Source organism: Lithobates pipiens, unplaced genomic scaffold (assembly GCF_037356315.1).
Source record: "Lithobates pipiens isolate NorthernLeopardFrog02 unplaced genomic scaffold, aLitPip1_a1.2 Scaffold_8, whole genome shotgun sequence".
Classification (NCBI taxonomy): domain Eukaryota; kingdom Metazoa; phylum Chordata; class Amphibia; order Anura; family Ranidae; genus Lithobates; species Lithobates pipiens.
In genome coordinates, this window is record NW_027507903.1 from 417,652,806 (window position 1) to 417,669,420 (window position 16,615).

General features: G+C 44.9%; 1 protein-coding gene across 2 annotated transcripts in view; it reads right to left on the reverse strand.

Moving 5' to 3' along the window:
* LOC143964469 (START domain-containing protein 10-like) overlaps positions 1–16,615 on the reverse strand; it is a 204,790-nt gene that overhangs the window by 11,641 nt on the left and 176,534 nt on the right. For both annotated transcript variants that reach the window (XM_077474244.1, XM_077474245.1), the window contains exons 4-5: positions 13,840–13,957; positions 12,370–12,422 (exon numbers count right to left, since the gene is read on the reverse strand). In XM_077474244.1, the coding sequence (XP_077330370.1) occupies positions 12,370–12,422; positions 13,840–13,957 (171 nt within the window). The remainder of the gene's footprint in view (positions 1–12,369; positions 12,423–13,839; positions 13,958–16,615) is intronic.

Sequence of the window (16,615 nt, forward strand, 5' to 3'; positions counted from 1 at the left end):
GAGGGGGATCATTACTGGCTGGCCACCCTTCTTGATCCACGTTACAAGGGTAAGGTTGCAGAACTCACCCTATCTTCAGAGAGGGATTAGAGGATGAAACATCTTCAGGAGGTCTCGAAGAAAGGTTTCTGCAATGCATTTCCAGACCCTGGGAGGTTATGATTTCCCGATGCTGGATAACATGTTGCTGAGGCTTAGTTCAGTCAGAAGGGTGGTGGAAAAGGTGGCTGTCTGATGCCTTTAAACAATTTTTTCAATCCTCAGCGCCAAAGTCTGATCGGTTCAAGCAACCATCGCCAGCGTCTTCATTATATGGTGTAGGAATATCTAGGGGCAAGTGCAGACTTGAAGATCTTTCCAACAGAGCATCCATTGGGTCTTGAGAATGGACCACTGGCCAGAATTTGCTCAATATGCAATTGAGCTACTGACCTGTCCTGCATCCAGCGTGCTTTCTGAACGCACATTCAGTGCTGTGGGAGGGTTTGTAACGGATCAAAGAGTGTGCCTGTTCACAGACTCTGTTGATAGGCTCACATTCATAAAAATGAATCGGTCTTGGATCAGCAGCTATCAAGCACCTGATGCTGATATAATTGAATTTTCTATGGATGCGGGATCCCTTGAAGGCTGTCTATGCTGACTATCCTATTTGTCCTCAATATTGATGATGCTAGCTTCCAACAATATTTTAGGTTTAGGGCACCACCAACCCAAGGCCCAATTTTCTCTGTTTAACAGGGGCACGCAGTTACAATATTTGATCATCTATTTTACAGAAGGACACGTTCCTGCGTCCAACAAGAATATCTGTCAGAGGTTGCAGTGTTGTGGCACCACCTCCCAAGGCCCAATTTTTCTGCCCCTGTTTAATAGGGTCATGTAATTACAATTCTTGATATATTTCCCAGCAGGGCCTTTTCCTGCGTCCAACAAGAGTAACTGTGGGGGCTTACAGTGTTCTGGCACCACCAAAACCAAAGACCCAATTTCTTGCAGAGTATATAGGGCAGGCTGTATAGTATATATACTGCTGTTCAGAGGATATAGTACACGGGGGACACCACACAATTTTTAAAAAACATTTTGGTGCGGGGTTACCCTTAATATTCATACCAGACCTGAAGAGCCTGGTATGGATTTTGGGGGGGGGGGGGGGGCGAGATATCCCTCCTTTACAGGAGGCGGTCCTGTGTATGATAACAGTGGTCTCTGCGGCGGGTGCGCCGCGAGATCACCGTTATCGGCGGCAGGAGTGGTGCCTCCCGCCGCTCTCCCGAGCCGGCGTAGCGGGGGAGGCGATCGGGTCCTTTCTTCTTCTGGGTATAGAGACAAGTGAGGCTAAGATGGTCCCCACTCATCTCTATACCATAGGAGGTCGGAAGCGATGTCAAAACGTCACTTCCGCCCATACCTCTTAAAAAGGTATTTTTTTTTCAATGTCATTTTTTCAAATGACATTTTTATTTTATTTTTTTTATTGCGTTTAAGTCCAAATATGAGATCTGCGGACTTTTTGACCTCAGATCTCATATTTAAGAGGACCTGTCATGCTTTTTTCTATTACAAGTGATGTTTACATTCCTTGTAATAGGAATAAAAGTGATCCATTCATTAATTTTTTTTAAAAGTGTAAAAATAAATAAAATCAAGTAAAATAAGAAAAACTGGAGTTAGTACTTACCGGTAACTCCTTTTCCGGTGGTTTTCCAGGACAGCCCTTGAGAGATGGCGCTCCTCCCATCGACACAGGAAACACATTGCCACAGTTCAAAAGGCGGTCCCTCAGGTCCCTGGTCAATCATTCACCAAGAACCGAAGGATGGAACTGAAAAACATATAAACCAAAACAGGTAATAACATTAGTACATCACTATAATCAAATAAAGGGTGGGATCGTGCTGTCCTGGAAGACCACCGGAAAAGGAGTTACCGGTAAGTACTAACTCCAGTTTTCCCAAGTGTTCTTCCAGGACAGCCCTTGAGAGGATCCCAAAGTACTTACCAGATTAGGGGGGGACCACGGCCTGGAGGACTTTCCTCCCAAAGGCCTGATCCTGACTAGACATTAGGTCCAGTCGGTAATGCCTTGTAAAGGTGGAAAAGCTTGACCATGTGTCTGCTTTACATACCTGCTCCGGGGTGGCACCAGCTCTTTCTGCCCAGGATGCAGACAACGCTCTTGTTGAGTGAGCTTTAACACCCTCAGGAGGATCTCTATTCAAGGCCTTCTACCCCTCTGCTATAGCTAGCCTAATCCATCTAGCTATGGTTACTTTTGAAGCTTTTTGCCCCCTACGCTGCCTGGAAAAAAGGACAAAAAGGGAGTCAGATTCTGAAAGGATTTGTCACTTTAAGATATTCTAGAATACACCTCCTCACATCCAATAAATGATAACGTTCTTCTTTCTCATTTGCTGCATTTTGACAAAATGAGGGGAGGACAATATCTTGGGACCTATGAAAGCTAGAAGCTACTTTTGGTAAGAACCCAGGGTCTGTTTTTAGTATGACTCTGTCTTCTAGGATCTGTAGAAAAGGTTCCCTGATGGAAAGGGCTTGGATTTCACTGACCCTACGGGCTGAAGTGATTGCCACCAGGAGTACTGTCTTAAATGTAATAAGCCTTAGGGAGGCCTCTGAGATAGGCTCAAAGGGTGACCCCAAGAAAGCTTTCAGTACAACTGCTAAATCCCAGGATGGGACTTTGCTGACTCTAACCGGCTTACGTCTAGCGATTGCCTTACAGAATCTAGCGACAAAAAGATTTTCCTGTAAGCGTTCATCTAGGTACACACTTAAGGCAGCTATCTGAACCTTAATAGTACTTAGGGTTAATCCTTTGTTTACACGTTCCTGTAAAAACTGTAGAATATTAGCCGTATTTATGTCACGGCTATTCAGCCAGCTATTACATTTTTTCCAGACTTTTTTGTAAATAGCCCTCGTGACTGGTTTGCGACTCTGTAGTAAGGTCGCAATTACCTCATCTGTCAGGCCCTTACTCCTTAAGATTTCCTCCTCAGTAACCAAGCTGAAAGCTTCAGTGTGGCCACCTGTGGATGATAAAGAGGTCCCTGCGACAGGAGGTCCTTTCTGCAGGGAAGCCTTAGAGGCGGACAGTCTGTTAATTGTAGCAACGTTGTGAACCATGGTCTCCTGGGCCAGAATGGTGCTACTAGAATCAAACAGGTTTTTTCCGTGAGGAATCTTACTAGGACCCTCGGAATGAGATGAAGAGGGGGAAATGCATAAGCCAGACTGAAAGTCCATGGAGTTTGCAAGGCATCTACAGCCAGGGGCTGATCTCCTGGGTTTAGCGAGCAAAAATTGGGAACCTTTGCATTCTCTTTGCTCGCAAAAAGGTCTACTCCTGATTTTCCCCAGTGAGTTGTTATGAGATTGAATGCCTCTGGGTGTAAGGACCACTCTTGGTTCAAAACTTTTTGTCGACTCAAGAAGTCCGCCGTGCTGTTCAGCTCCCCTTTCAGGGGAACTGCAAAATAGATTCCAGATTGGCTTCTGCCCACTGAAAAATGCGTCTGGCTACCAACATCAAACAAGGACTTCTGGTACCTCCTTGTTTGTTTATGTATGCTACAGCCGTCATATTGTCTGAACGGACTTGTAGATGGTGACCCTGTATTGTGGGGTGAAAGGCTAAAACAGCTCTTAGGATCGCTGTTAGCTCCTTCCAATTGGAAGAGAAGCATTTCTCTTCCGGGGTCCACTTGTCCTGGACCCAGCTTGAGCCGAGGTGGGATCCCCAGCCCCAGCTGCTCGCATCCGTTGTCAGTGTTGAAGTGATAGGAAGGACCCAATGAACCCCTTTGTTTAGGTTCTCCCTGTCCTTCCACCACCAGAGGGAGCGTTTTATCTTTGAGGGGATTGATACCGCCTCCTCCATATCTCTGCCCTTTAATTGTTCCAACAGAAATCCCTGAAGGTCTCTGGTGGAACCTGGCCCATTGTACGGCTGGAATGGCTGCCGTCATAAGACCTAAGACCAACATTACTTCCCTCACCGTACATTTGGGGCTGCATTGAAGAAAAGATGTTCTCTGCCACAGATTCAAAATCTTTTCTTCCGGCAGTATAATTTTCTGATCTACAGACTTGATCCAGTAACCCAAATACAGGATCTCCTGTGTTGGGGTTGTCTTGGATTTCTCCTGACTGACAATCCACCCTAATCGACTCAGGCTGAGTTGAGTCAACTCCAGATCCTGAGAAAGACGACTCTCCGAGTGTGCTGTTAGGAGCAGGTCGTCTAGATAGGGAATAATTGAGACTGATTGAAGCCTCAGTGGCAGAGGCGGCTCAGGGCTTTGTGAGGCCTTAGGCAAAACTTAAACATGAGACCCCCCTCATGCCCATAATAGGACAAATAATTCAAGCGCTAAAAATTAACTGTATAAGGAGGGTACAGAGGGAGGGTAAGTGGACACAGTACAGGGGGCAGGAGGGAACAGTACAGGGGGGAGGGTAAGTGGACAAAGTACAGGGGGCAGGAGACTACAGTGCAGGGGGGGTAAGTGGACAAAGTACAGGGGGCAGGAGGGTACAGTACAGGGGGAGGGTAAGTGGACACAGTACAGGCAGCAGGAGGGTACAGTACAGGGGGAGGGTAAGTGGATAAAGTACAGGGGGCAAGAGAGTACAGTGCAGGGGGAGGGTAAGTAGACACAGTACAGGGGCAGGAGGGTACAGTACAGGGGGATGGTAAGTGGACAAAGTACAGGGGGCAGGAGAGTACAGTGCAGGGGGAGGGCAAGTGGACACAGTACAGGGGGAAGGAGGGTACAGTACAGGGGGAGGGTAAAATGGACACAGTACAGGGGAAGGGAAGTTGACAAAGTACAGGGGGAAGGTAAGTGGACAAAGTACAGGGGGCAGGAGGGTACAGTACAGGGGGGAGGGTAAGTGGGCACAGTACAGGGGCAGGAGGGTACAGTACAGGGGGAGGGCAAGTGGACACCCTACAGGGGGCAGGAGGGTATAGTACAGGGGGAGGGTAAGGGGGCACAGTACAGGGGGCAGGAGGGTACAATACAAGGGGGAGGGTAAGGGGGCACAGTAAAAGGGGCAAGAGAGTATAGTATAGAGACAGTAATGTATAATGTTGAGCTGCTCTCACAGATCCTAGCTATTCTGACAAGCTGTCACTGGGGAAAGAAAGAAAAGAACATCCATCATATAAGTGTATAATAGTAAAATGTTATATAGTGTGATAGAGATATCAAGAATAAGTAATATATGTACATTCCGAAGTGCTGGTACAATAAATAATAAGCATAAAACATACATGTCACACAAAAAAATCCAACAAAACTGTGCTGTGATAAACTTGTACAGACCCACTGCAAACTATTTGCTCAGACTTCGGTGTACAATAACCAAAACAAAGCATATACCATTTGCTTACCAAAAAAATTTGACTCCTTAAAGCGGGAGTCCGCCGGGAGTTATTTAAAGCCAGCAGCTAAAAATACTGCAGCTGCTGACTTTTAAAATAATGACACTTACCCACACAGCGCGCCCGCGATGTCGGCACCCGAAGCCCATCTCTCGATCGTCTCTCGGGTGCTGCCGCCTCCATCTTGGGTATGGGAATCAGGAAGTGGAGCCTTTCGGCTATTTCCCGGTTCGCTACTGCGCATGCGCGAGTCGCGCTGCGCAATAAGGATGGTCCCCGCTGTCTCTGGGATCCGTGTGTTTCCCAGCAGGCAGCGGGGGACTTTCGGAAAGGGGCGTAGATATCTGCGGAAAGGGGCATACCTTCTGCAGAATCTACGCCGGAAGTGGGTGCAGATACCTGTACTGTACAGGTACCTGCACCCCCTCCCCCCAGAAAGGTGCCAATTGTGGCGCCGGAGGGGGGGAGGATTCCAATGAGCGGAAGGTCGACTTTAGGGTGGACCTCAGCTTTAAACTTATTAGGTCACATGCACTTGTCATCTGCTGGATATTTACAACCACTTCACTCAAAAAACAACACTGCAGGCATAGTATCTTGGTTCGGTACCAACCACAGGGAACCCCGTAAATGCAAAGAATAAAGCAACACCAGGACAAGTAAACAATTTGTTGCTTTATCCCAGTAAATTTGCTGTAAGTACATTACTTTAATAAAGCAGATAATAAATGTCCTGGTAATGCATATACAATATATTTTATTCTTTGCATACACGGGGTTGCTGTGGTTGGTACCTAACCAGGCAGAGTAGTGAAAGGACGCTCCTGGGAGAAAGTTATTAAAACTGCCTTGTCACTTTTTGAGTGAAGTGGCTGTAAATATCCCGCAGATGACAAGTGCATGTAAAGCCCCATACACACTATCAGATTGTCTGCTGATTTTTTACATCAGATTTACCAAAACCATATAATAGGAGGTCAAACCTTAGGAGTTTCAATGTGTATGCAATCAGGCAGGCCCCTGCACTACATGGTTTTGGTAAACCTGAAGGAAAAAAATCAGCAGACAATCTGATAGTGTGTATGGGGCTTTACTTCAAAAATTTAAGGAATCACATTTTTTGGTAAGCAAATGGTATGTGCTTTGTTTTGGTAATGGCACACCAAAGTCTGTGCAAACAGCTTGCAGTGGATATGCACAAGATTATCACAGAACAATTGTAGCATGTGTGTGCGTCTGTGTATATATAATATATAATATATAAATATATATATATATATATATATATATATATATATATATATATATATATATATATATATATATATATATATTCTTGACATCTATCACATTGCACTTTAGGAACTTTCACATGAAGGATCCAATCGGGTCCACCTGTAATTTTTTCAGGCAGACCTGATCGGACCCTCCATTCTCTTCTATGGAGCGGTGGATGTAAATGGACTTTTGTCCACTTACACCCACCTACCTTCAATCCGACCCAACAAAAACAAAATGAAGGGGGATCCATTACCCTCTGTCTGGGCTGATCAGGATGAATGTCAGTTGGGTATAAACAGACAGTCTGACTGCTCATAGAGCAGTATGGGCTGTGTCTGTGTCCGCTTGGCATAAGTGGAGCAGATGCAGACCTGTTAACCTCTTGCTCTGCTCGGAGGGTAGTCAGCAGACAGACTCCCCGCTGAGCAAAGCAGAGTCTGTCCCACGTGAAAGGGGCCTCATTGATGTCTTGTTTTGTCCCATCACCTTTGCTCTGTCTGTCCCCATGTATTCTCTGTCATCATCTCTTATTCCCTTGCTCTGTCCTTATATCCCCTTCTCTGCCCAATCTATCCCTCCTCTATCTCTAGATGGTCCCTATTATGTACATGCAGCAGGCTGTGTAATCAGACATGATACAGCACCTTACCTCTACCCTCCTCTTAGGATCCATGCCATTCCTTCCTCCTACTGTGTCTGCTGGCCCCTCCCCCGGTCTCACTCTGCCCCTCCCCCTCCTCTCACTTACTTCCAGTTCACCAACGAGTATGCTGGAATGGAGGTGGTTCTGGTACCGCCCACGTGGGAGGAGATTCTCTTGGATAGAAGCAGCAACTGATCGATGTGCTGAAATGAAAGGCCATCATCTGCCTTTCATGTGGGAGGAGGAGGGGCCGCGGAAGCTCATGAAAGTTAGTGTGGAGGCTGAAGCTCGCAGTGCCTGGAGCAGCGCTGCACGTTACCGGTCTGATGTCTGCTTTGTTGAGCAGGGCGGTGCCATAAGCACTTGAAGGACCATCAGCTTCAGTCCCCCCCCCCTCCTGCCCCCCTAAGGTGGCCTTATACTAACGCCAGCGGCCAGCCCTGCTGAGTGGCTCTCTGTGATCCGGAGCTGTCAGCCTCAGAGGCGGCTCTCTAATTAGATAGATCAGGTGGCCGCGAGGCCCCTCCCAGTGCGGGGCCTAAGGCGACCGCCTAATATGACTAATTAGAGAGCCGCCTCTGCTCAGTGGAACTAAAGCCTCTCCGAGAACCTTGGAAAAGATTCCCGGCGAGGATGACAGACCGAAGGGGAGCGCTCTGCACTGAAAGTGGTAAACTTTTGTGTCTATCTGCACTGCCATCCGAAGGAATTTCTGGCATTCCTCCCTTATTGGAATATGCAGATAAGCATCCCTTAGATCCAGGGTGGCCATAAATATCTCTTTCTGGAGAAGGTTCTTTATGGAATAAATGGACTCCATCCGAAATCTCTTGTAACGGATGGAGCGATTCAGTGGTCGGAGGTTCATAATTAGTCTGAACCTCCCTGACGGCTTTTTTACCACGAAAATGTGCGAGTAAAAACTGTCTCCTTGTTCCTGAATAGGGACTGGTGTCAATACCTCTTGATCCACCATTTCCCCTATCAGTAAAGGTAAGGCCCTGGTCTTTTCTGAGTGACTTGGGAGCTTTGTCACCAAAAACTTTGAGGGAGGGCTGCTGTGGAATTCCAGCGCATGACCCCTTTTTATTATATTTAAGACAAACTCGTTCGAGGTTGTCTCTTCCCATTGTGGAAGAAATTTGCTTAATCTTCCTCCCACAGGAACCCTGACGTCACTGGGGTTTGGGATCCTGATTGGGGCGGCTAAACAGTATGCCCACTTTCCCTTTATGTCCCGACCAATGTTTTTTGGGGGTTGAACTCTTCTCTGATTTAGAGGGTTCCTTAAAGGGACGAAAAAATTTTCTTTGGAAATTTTTCTTTTTTGCGGGAAAGGTTTTCTTTTTATCCGCCGTCCTTTCTAAGGCGGAATCTAATTCAGGCCCGAAGACTAAGTCTCCTGTAAAAGGGACGCTGCACAGGCGGGTTTTAGACACCGTGTCTCCCCCCCAAGTTTTCATCCATACTGACCTCCTTGCTGCCTCTGAAAGTGCTGCTGACTTAGCCGTAAATTTTACGGAGTCCGTGGAGGCGTCAGAGATGAAACTGGTGGCCTTAAAAAGCATAGGGAAGGATTTCAGAAGCTCTTTAAAAAGGAGCCCAAAAATTTTGCTAAGGGGGAATCTTCCTCAGATTTAAGCAAGCTTGCAATGCATTGCTTGCATAGGGCTTTGTTAGAGCCAGAGGACAACCTATTCCCACAATTAGGGCACTTTTTGCGGCCTGCCTTGTCTTCCTTTGGTAGCTCTTTAGCCTGAAAATAAGAAGACAAAGAATTTTTTAGCGTCAACTCCATGTCCCTCCTTAGAATCACCCAACTGCATAGATCCTTAACTGTGAGTTAACCACCACCGTGGGGCACTACAGAACCCAGCCTACAAACACCACCACTCCACCAGAGTAATAGCATGCCCAGCAGCCTACCTGGGATTGGCTGGTGCCTGTCTCCACCGGAGTGTCCTGGGGAATAGCCTCCATGGTCCCCCTCTGCCGCTCCGGATCCCGCCGCTAGTCCGGTATTGCTGGACGCTGGTCGGGACTGTACAGGCACAGCGCTGGCTCTCCCTCTCCTCCTTGTACCCTAGAGACCCGGAACCGGAAGTCTCGGCACACAGTGATGATGCGGTTCCGCCGGAAATGACGCTCGGCGTCTCCGACCCCACCGCAACAAGGAGCAGAGATGGAAGGTTCCACTCACCGCTCCTGGGGGAAACCGGCGTCATTCTGCCCCTGGCCACCTCGGCACTGGAAGGAGGAGGGTAACGGGTCTGCTCCGATTCAGCTGGACGGTACCCGAGCCACAAGAAAAAAGGTATGGACCCAACTGCAGCCAAAAAACAGGACCCGGTCCCTTATGGCTTACAGGTTCTCAGGCAGCCCCTGAGAGGGGCCTCCAGGTTCCTGGCAACATGTTCCTCTGACGGAGGAAACACAAATGACTGACCAGGGACCTGAGGGACCGCCTTTTGAACTGTGGCAATGTGTTTCCTGTGTCGATGGGAGGAGCTCCATCTCTCAAGGGCTGTCCTGGAAGAACACTTGGGAAAAAAAACAAGCTCGCACACAGAAGTGAACGCATACGGGAGTAGCGCCTGCATATGAAAACGGCGGTCAAACCACACATGTGAGGTATCGCCGCGATCGGTAGAGTGAGAGCAATAATTCTAGCCCTAGACCTCCTCTAACGCAAAACATACAACCTGTAGAATTTTTTAAATGTCGCTTATGGAGATTTTTGAGGGTAAAAGTTTGACGCCATTCCATGAGCGAGCGCAATTTTGAAGCCTGACATGTTGGGTATCAATTTACTCGGCGTAACATTATCTTTCACAATATAAAACAATTGGGGTAATTTTACTGTTGTCTTTTTTTTAATTCAAAAAAAGTGATTTTTTTCCAGAAAAAAGTGCGCTTGTAAGACCGCTGCGCAAATACGGTGTGAAAAAAAGTATTGCAATGACCGCCATTTTATTCTATAGGGTGTTAGAAAAAAAACAAAATATAATGTTTGGGAGTTCCAAGTAATTTTCTAGCAAAAAAAAACTGTTTTAAACATGTAAATGCCAAATCTGAAAGAGGCCTGGTCCTTAAGTGGTTAAAGTAGGAGAAGTCCAGCCTGATCTTTTAAGGCTGGGCTTCTCCTCTGGGTCACAGGAGTGCAATTAGTTTTGCACTCCTGTGGTCAGTTTTCAGCTGAGAGCGGTCTGAAGTCGGCTCTCCACTGAAGTCACTGTCATCAGGCGAGGCAGCGTGTCATCCTGAATTCAAAGTCTGGATTCGCCAGCTGCCTTGATTGATGGCAGTCTCAGCGAGCCGCTGAGACAGCCTTTCCCCACCCCTCCACAACTCAGCGCTCCAGTGAGCATGGAGAAGCAGAGAGGAGAGAGACGCCAACTGACAGTCAGCAGCTTTCCTCTTGGGGATCTGAGAGAGCAGACCATCGGCGATGTTCGGTGGCTCTGTTTTCAGTACAGAGACGGTGGGGGGACAGCTGCAGCATTAGTCTGATGCTCCATCTACCAAGTAAGAATGAATCGGAAGGAAAAAAAAAAAAAAAAAACCCCATACCTCTTTTAGCATCTACCCAAGGGTGTCCTGGCCTTAACCCTCTCTCCCACAGTTCTGTTGAGGCGACAAAAAAAATCTTTGCATCCCAAAAGTGTCTGGCGCCCTCCCTTTTCATGTTGCGTTACACCCACCATGCCTCGGAATCCACTCTACACCAAAAGGATGTCAGCTGTCCCTTACCCTGGGAGGTCACCATTAGGCCTAAAGGGGCTACACAATTCATTTGCTACACAATTACAATGTTCTCCTGGCGGGGAAGGCTTTCCCCACCAGGAGAACACATGGGCTATGTGGGAAGGATTCCCCTGTCAAAACTGTCTCTGTGTTGATGGGGGAATTAAGTGATTTTCTTATTGCTCTATGGCCAACCTTAGCATGTGCACAAGTTCTGTGGGTCACTACAATTCCCCGGATACCTTAAACTATCCATCTCTATGTGTATTTGGCATAAACCCTTGTGTGCGGGAAGACATACCACAGGTCTCAAATACTTGTAAGAGTCCTGTGGAGCATCTGCACATATGCAGAATTTTTATAGATAGCGACAGAGTGGGCTGGGGGGTGGCAATCAGGTCTGGGTGAAGTTAATCTTAAAGGGCCTCACACTTGTCAGTTTTCCTGCAGTATTACACAGGAATTTTACTTTATAAACGCATTTGATTTAAAAATCAAATTATTTCCAATGTTGCTATTTGTTGCAATGGAGTGTGTTTTTTTAAAGGGAAACTATAAGGGCTCAATGACACCCAGGCATGTGAAGTGTGAATGGCCCATAAATCATAATGTTTAAGTCACGGTAAAGACCATGGTTTTAAAAATGCACAATACATTTTTGTGCATTGCTGTCTATTCCTGTGGCGATCATGGAAACGTGATTTACCATAGTGATAAATGGAGCTCAGCAATGTGAATATCCACCTCTGAACTCAATTATTTGCCTGGGTCCTGCAGTCTACCTGCTGTGGCAGTATGCATTAAAACTGTGTGAAACATTCAGATCACAGTACATACATTTCCAGCACACCATGTGATGATCAATATAGATTTTATTGAAATACACAGATGTCACAAGTAACTCATGTTTTAGAGCTAACTGAAAGGCACATGAAAAAAATAAAGTTATTTATAAAAAGCAGTAAAAATTATAGGAAAGCATTAACAAACAGAAACCGTAGGAAATAAAGTTTGGCGAAACCTTAGAAATAGCGCCAGCATATGTGCCTGAAAACAACAAGATGGGTTTGTTAATTTAGGCCATTCCCTTTTCATCCTAATTTAATACGCTATATAGTGTAGTTACTCTTTTTGTGGATGCAATATTAAAATTTGTTGAGCAGGGAATGAAGGAGTTGTTAATTACAGGTTCAACTGAGAGTTATTTGCCAATTCTGTAAATATTGTTGGTATAATAATAATAATAACTAAATACATGATCTTAAATATTTATTTATGCACTTACCTTTGGAGCCACAAACTGAGATACTTTATTTACTACCCACTTTGGTAATGAGCCTGCAATAAAATAATAAAAATAAAAAAATGTTAAAAGTGACAACAGCACATTATACTTATTGATCCAGCATGTTACACATTTAGTCAGAAAGCATAGAGTGCCATCTAATGGTCAAAAATCCTAAGCGCAGCATATTCAGTATTTTCAAGGTTCCTATGAAAACATTGAAACCGCAATATACCCAATGACATAAATGAAAAATTTTCTCCAAGTTATATTTTTTGTTATAAATCGGCTATGTGCATGCAGATCTCCACTAAGCTTACTCCAGGCTTTGTGCCCTTAAGTACTAGGCATGTGCTTTGAGATAGTGGATGAAAAAATAAAAAGGATAAAAAACAAAACAAACAAAAAAAACACACGCAGCAGTAACACTCATCACAGTGGCACTCCCAGACCACATCGGACTAGTTATGCTTAGTAGCAGTAACTGGACTATGAAATCTTGGAAAATCACAGTCCAGTTCTTAGAACTGTAAAATAATTCAGCCAGAATCTGTGGTTAAAAGGATTAAATAGATTTTGATGTAACTACCAAACTTCCTTTGTTATTTTATATACCAGATAGAGCACAAGAATGTTACAAAAAAAAATTCCTAATAGAATGCCCAAAAAAATTTAAAAAAATTATATCTATATATCTTTCTGATTTTGTGCCGCAACCAGCTGTTTCTTCTATTCCATCTCGAAAACAACCATGGAATTCTGCTTATATGCAGAATATGCTCTTGCAAAACCCCTTCCCTCCTTGAGTGATTGGTTCACTGCTTTCCATAGCACTTATTCTCATATTACAGTATGGTGATGCTCTTATGATTATAGCAGGCAAAACATCCCACTTAGCAACAGACCATTCTAGGAACTGGCTTTCCTGTGCAATTTGCTAAACAAAAGCAGGTTAGAACATGTAAGGGGGTTTGTTAGGATAAAAGCAATGTACAGTATATAATTGACATGGACATTTTTTTCCTCCACTCAGAAGGCATGACGTTTCACCATAGTTATGCGCACAAGCCTCCTCATACTCCCTGCCACCAGCTGCGGTGGTGCAGAACAAGCGGATCCCTACTGTTTCATGCACCTCCTCTAGAAGTGCCCACCCATTGTCAAGGCCTTTATAACCAGATATTCTTTGCTCTGTAGTTTTGGGGGATATCAGCCCATCCATCAGGGGTAATATCTTTCAGAGGTGGACATCCTTTTTAGTCAAAAAATAAAGTTCAAATATATAGAACTTTATATATAGTTCAGATAGGGTTATACTTGTAAAAAAAACACCTGCTGATCTGCAAATCTGGCCAATCCAGATCCAATCTCAAACCTAGTGGATCAATTACTTTCCAATGATTACATTTGTTAACTGTACTTAGATAATTAGACAGAATAGAAAGCCGATATACAGTGTTCTGGAATTACCTTTAGGGTCGACTTGTGTGAGGTAATAGAGTACGCAGCTGTTTTCCCCATTGGCTTTAATGAGATATCCAGTCTGCAAGGAAACTGCTCTCACAAAGTCCTTGCGAGGAGGATGTTTCTACAAACAGAAAATGTTCTAGTTACAATTAGCCTGGTGTAAAAGACGTTTTATAGATTAGCAAAAAAAATTATGTTTATTTTTCCAGCCTAAATTGTTTAACACTATTGGGTAAGAAGTGTGAAGGTGAATGGTCCACCTACGCTAAGGTTTTAAAGCTTCTGTTGCTTAAGGAGTACTTAAAGCAGATGTAAACCCAATCTCCTATATCTCATATGACCTTTAAAGTGTTAAATATTGCAAAAAGTTGCAGCTTTCTATAAAATGTATACCCTGTTACTGTTACCTCCAGTTATGGGATGACAAATGTCTCCTGAGAGGTCAACCTGCCAAATGTACTACTTGTGGAGACTAAAAACTGCTATGCCGAGACATATTGCACAGACAGGGCCCACTGTTCTCACCTGTCCAAAGAAATGATGAACGGCTGATGCTGATACAGAGGCTGGAAGAGACCAGCAGCATTGAGAGAATACAATATATATATATATATATATATATATATATATACATAAAAAAAAAAGGGACAAAAATGGACTTGGTTCCAAAGGAGGAACAGTTGTAGGAATGAGGTGCAATTGAAAGATATAAGTAGATGTTTTTTTTTTTTTTCGCAAAACCCAGTTTTGCTGGTGGTAAGCAATTTTTCACAGCCAAAGGCTGGTGTGGGTGTTTCAATCATCATGACACCAGAAGCACATTGTTTCCATTGTTACATTCTAATATATAATCAAATGGTTCAACTCACCATAAAGCAGAGTCTGTGGAAGCCCTGGGCGTGCCACTTGCCACATCTCCTGCCACCAGATGCATCATATCACCTGCCACCGCCACCTGCCACTAGATGGATTTTCACTTACCATATTGCCTGCCACCAGATGTGGATTGTCACATCACCTGCCACCATTTGCAGACTGCCACTTGCCACGTCACCTGCCACCATTTGCGGACTGTCACTTGCCACGTCACCTGCCACTTGATGTGAGTTGTCACTTGCCATGCCAGCCAGATGTGCATTGTCGCTCGCTTGGTGGCTGCCTGGAAGCACTGGTCCATTTAGTGAGGGCAGGAGAGCAGAGAGGTGGGGCAGGCAGTGAGAGATAATGTAATCTCTCTGCTCCATGCTGCACCTCCGTCATTTAAGAGGCCCGTGCTGTGAGGGCGGAAGAGCGCTGATGTGTGGAGGGCAGTGAGAGATGTCATCTCTCTGCTGCACTTCGCTCCCACATTGTAGTGGCCCAGCTGTGAGGGCGGAAGAGTGGTGATAAGCAGCAGGCGGAGAGAGATGATGTAATTTCTGTGCGTCCACCCGGTCATCTCTCCTCCACCTCTAATGCGGCTAGCCGCACCAGCTGCTTAGGCAGGGATGCAAGAGACTCGGGGCTATGGGCTCCAGACTAGGGGCTCCTGCCTCGCAAAAGCCACCCCCTAGTGACGCCTATGGGCTCATGTATGAATCCTGTAACTAATAAGATTTTCAGTACGGAATACACATATTTGGATGTGAACTTAAAGTGGTTGTAAACCCAAATAAAAATGAAACTGAACATTTTAGCTTACTCGGCAAAGCAGCACATCTTATTTGTGCACAGTCTGGCAGAGATATGAGCAGCCTATCATCTGTACTCCTCCCTGCTTTGCTACTGAAAAAAATCTGACATGTGCAAAAAAAATAGGTTACCACACCCCCTCTATTCTGAATGACAAGCATGCAGAAGAGACTTATGCACAAGCATGAGTAAAGGGTGTGTGTCTCCTGCTGCCCCAGCCTGAATAAAAGTGCGTTTCGTTTTAAGTGCTTGTAAACCTCATATGCATCAGTTCCCAAAGACATGCACCATTCTATAGTTTGTTCTGTAAAAATCCAAAGTGTTGTATTTTTACCTCTGTACTTTCATCTCCAGGCCTATAACAGCTCTCTGAAAATCTTTTGTCTGGCCCCATCTCCCATCAAATAGTGACATTCACGACCACTTCAAGCAATGTGCGTACACAGCTGAGATGTGGGGCCAGCGATGTCACACCTCCCGAGCTCTGGTCGATAGATACACTCATAGACCTGAGAGCAGTGACAGGCTTGGAGATGAAAATACAGTGTTGAAAATACACCATTTTGGATTTTTACAGAACATATGATAAAATGGTGCATTGGTGTATTTGAGAATTGATGCATAAATGAGGTTTACAACCACTTTAAGTGTGAATGTGCTTATGCGATTGACTTTTTCTTTTTCTTTCCTAATGCAAAAAGTAATTACTAGGTGAAGGTGGTCGTAAAAACAAAACAAAACAAAAAAAGTGCGTTTTTCAGGTGTTAAGCTACTCCCATTGAATACCATTGTGGCCAAAAACATGATTATGCGCCAAAGACATTCCTGTACTTTTCTGACATTAAAATGCATGCAAATGTTAAAATGAATGGTTTTAAGTGAAAAATATTTTTGAATTGGCAATGTTCAGAGCTCTAATATTTCTGAATTCCATTTCAACATATCTAGACAATTTATAGCTGGTTATTCTACGGGCAATAGCACAGCATTGGGAACTACTTCCAGGAGATACCATACCATTTGAAATGTCATCTTTTGGCACAGTAATTCAGGCTGGCATATCAATGTGAATTTCACCTCAAGTACCAATGATCCCTCAGTACCATCT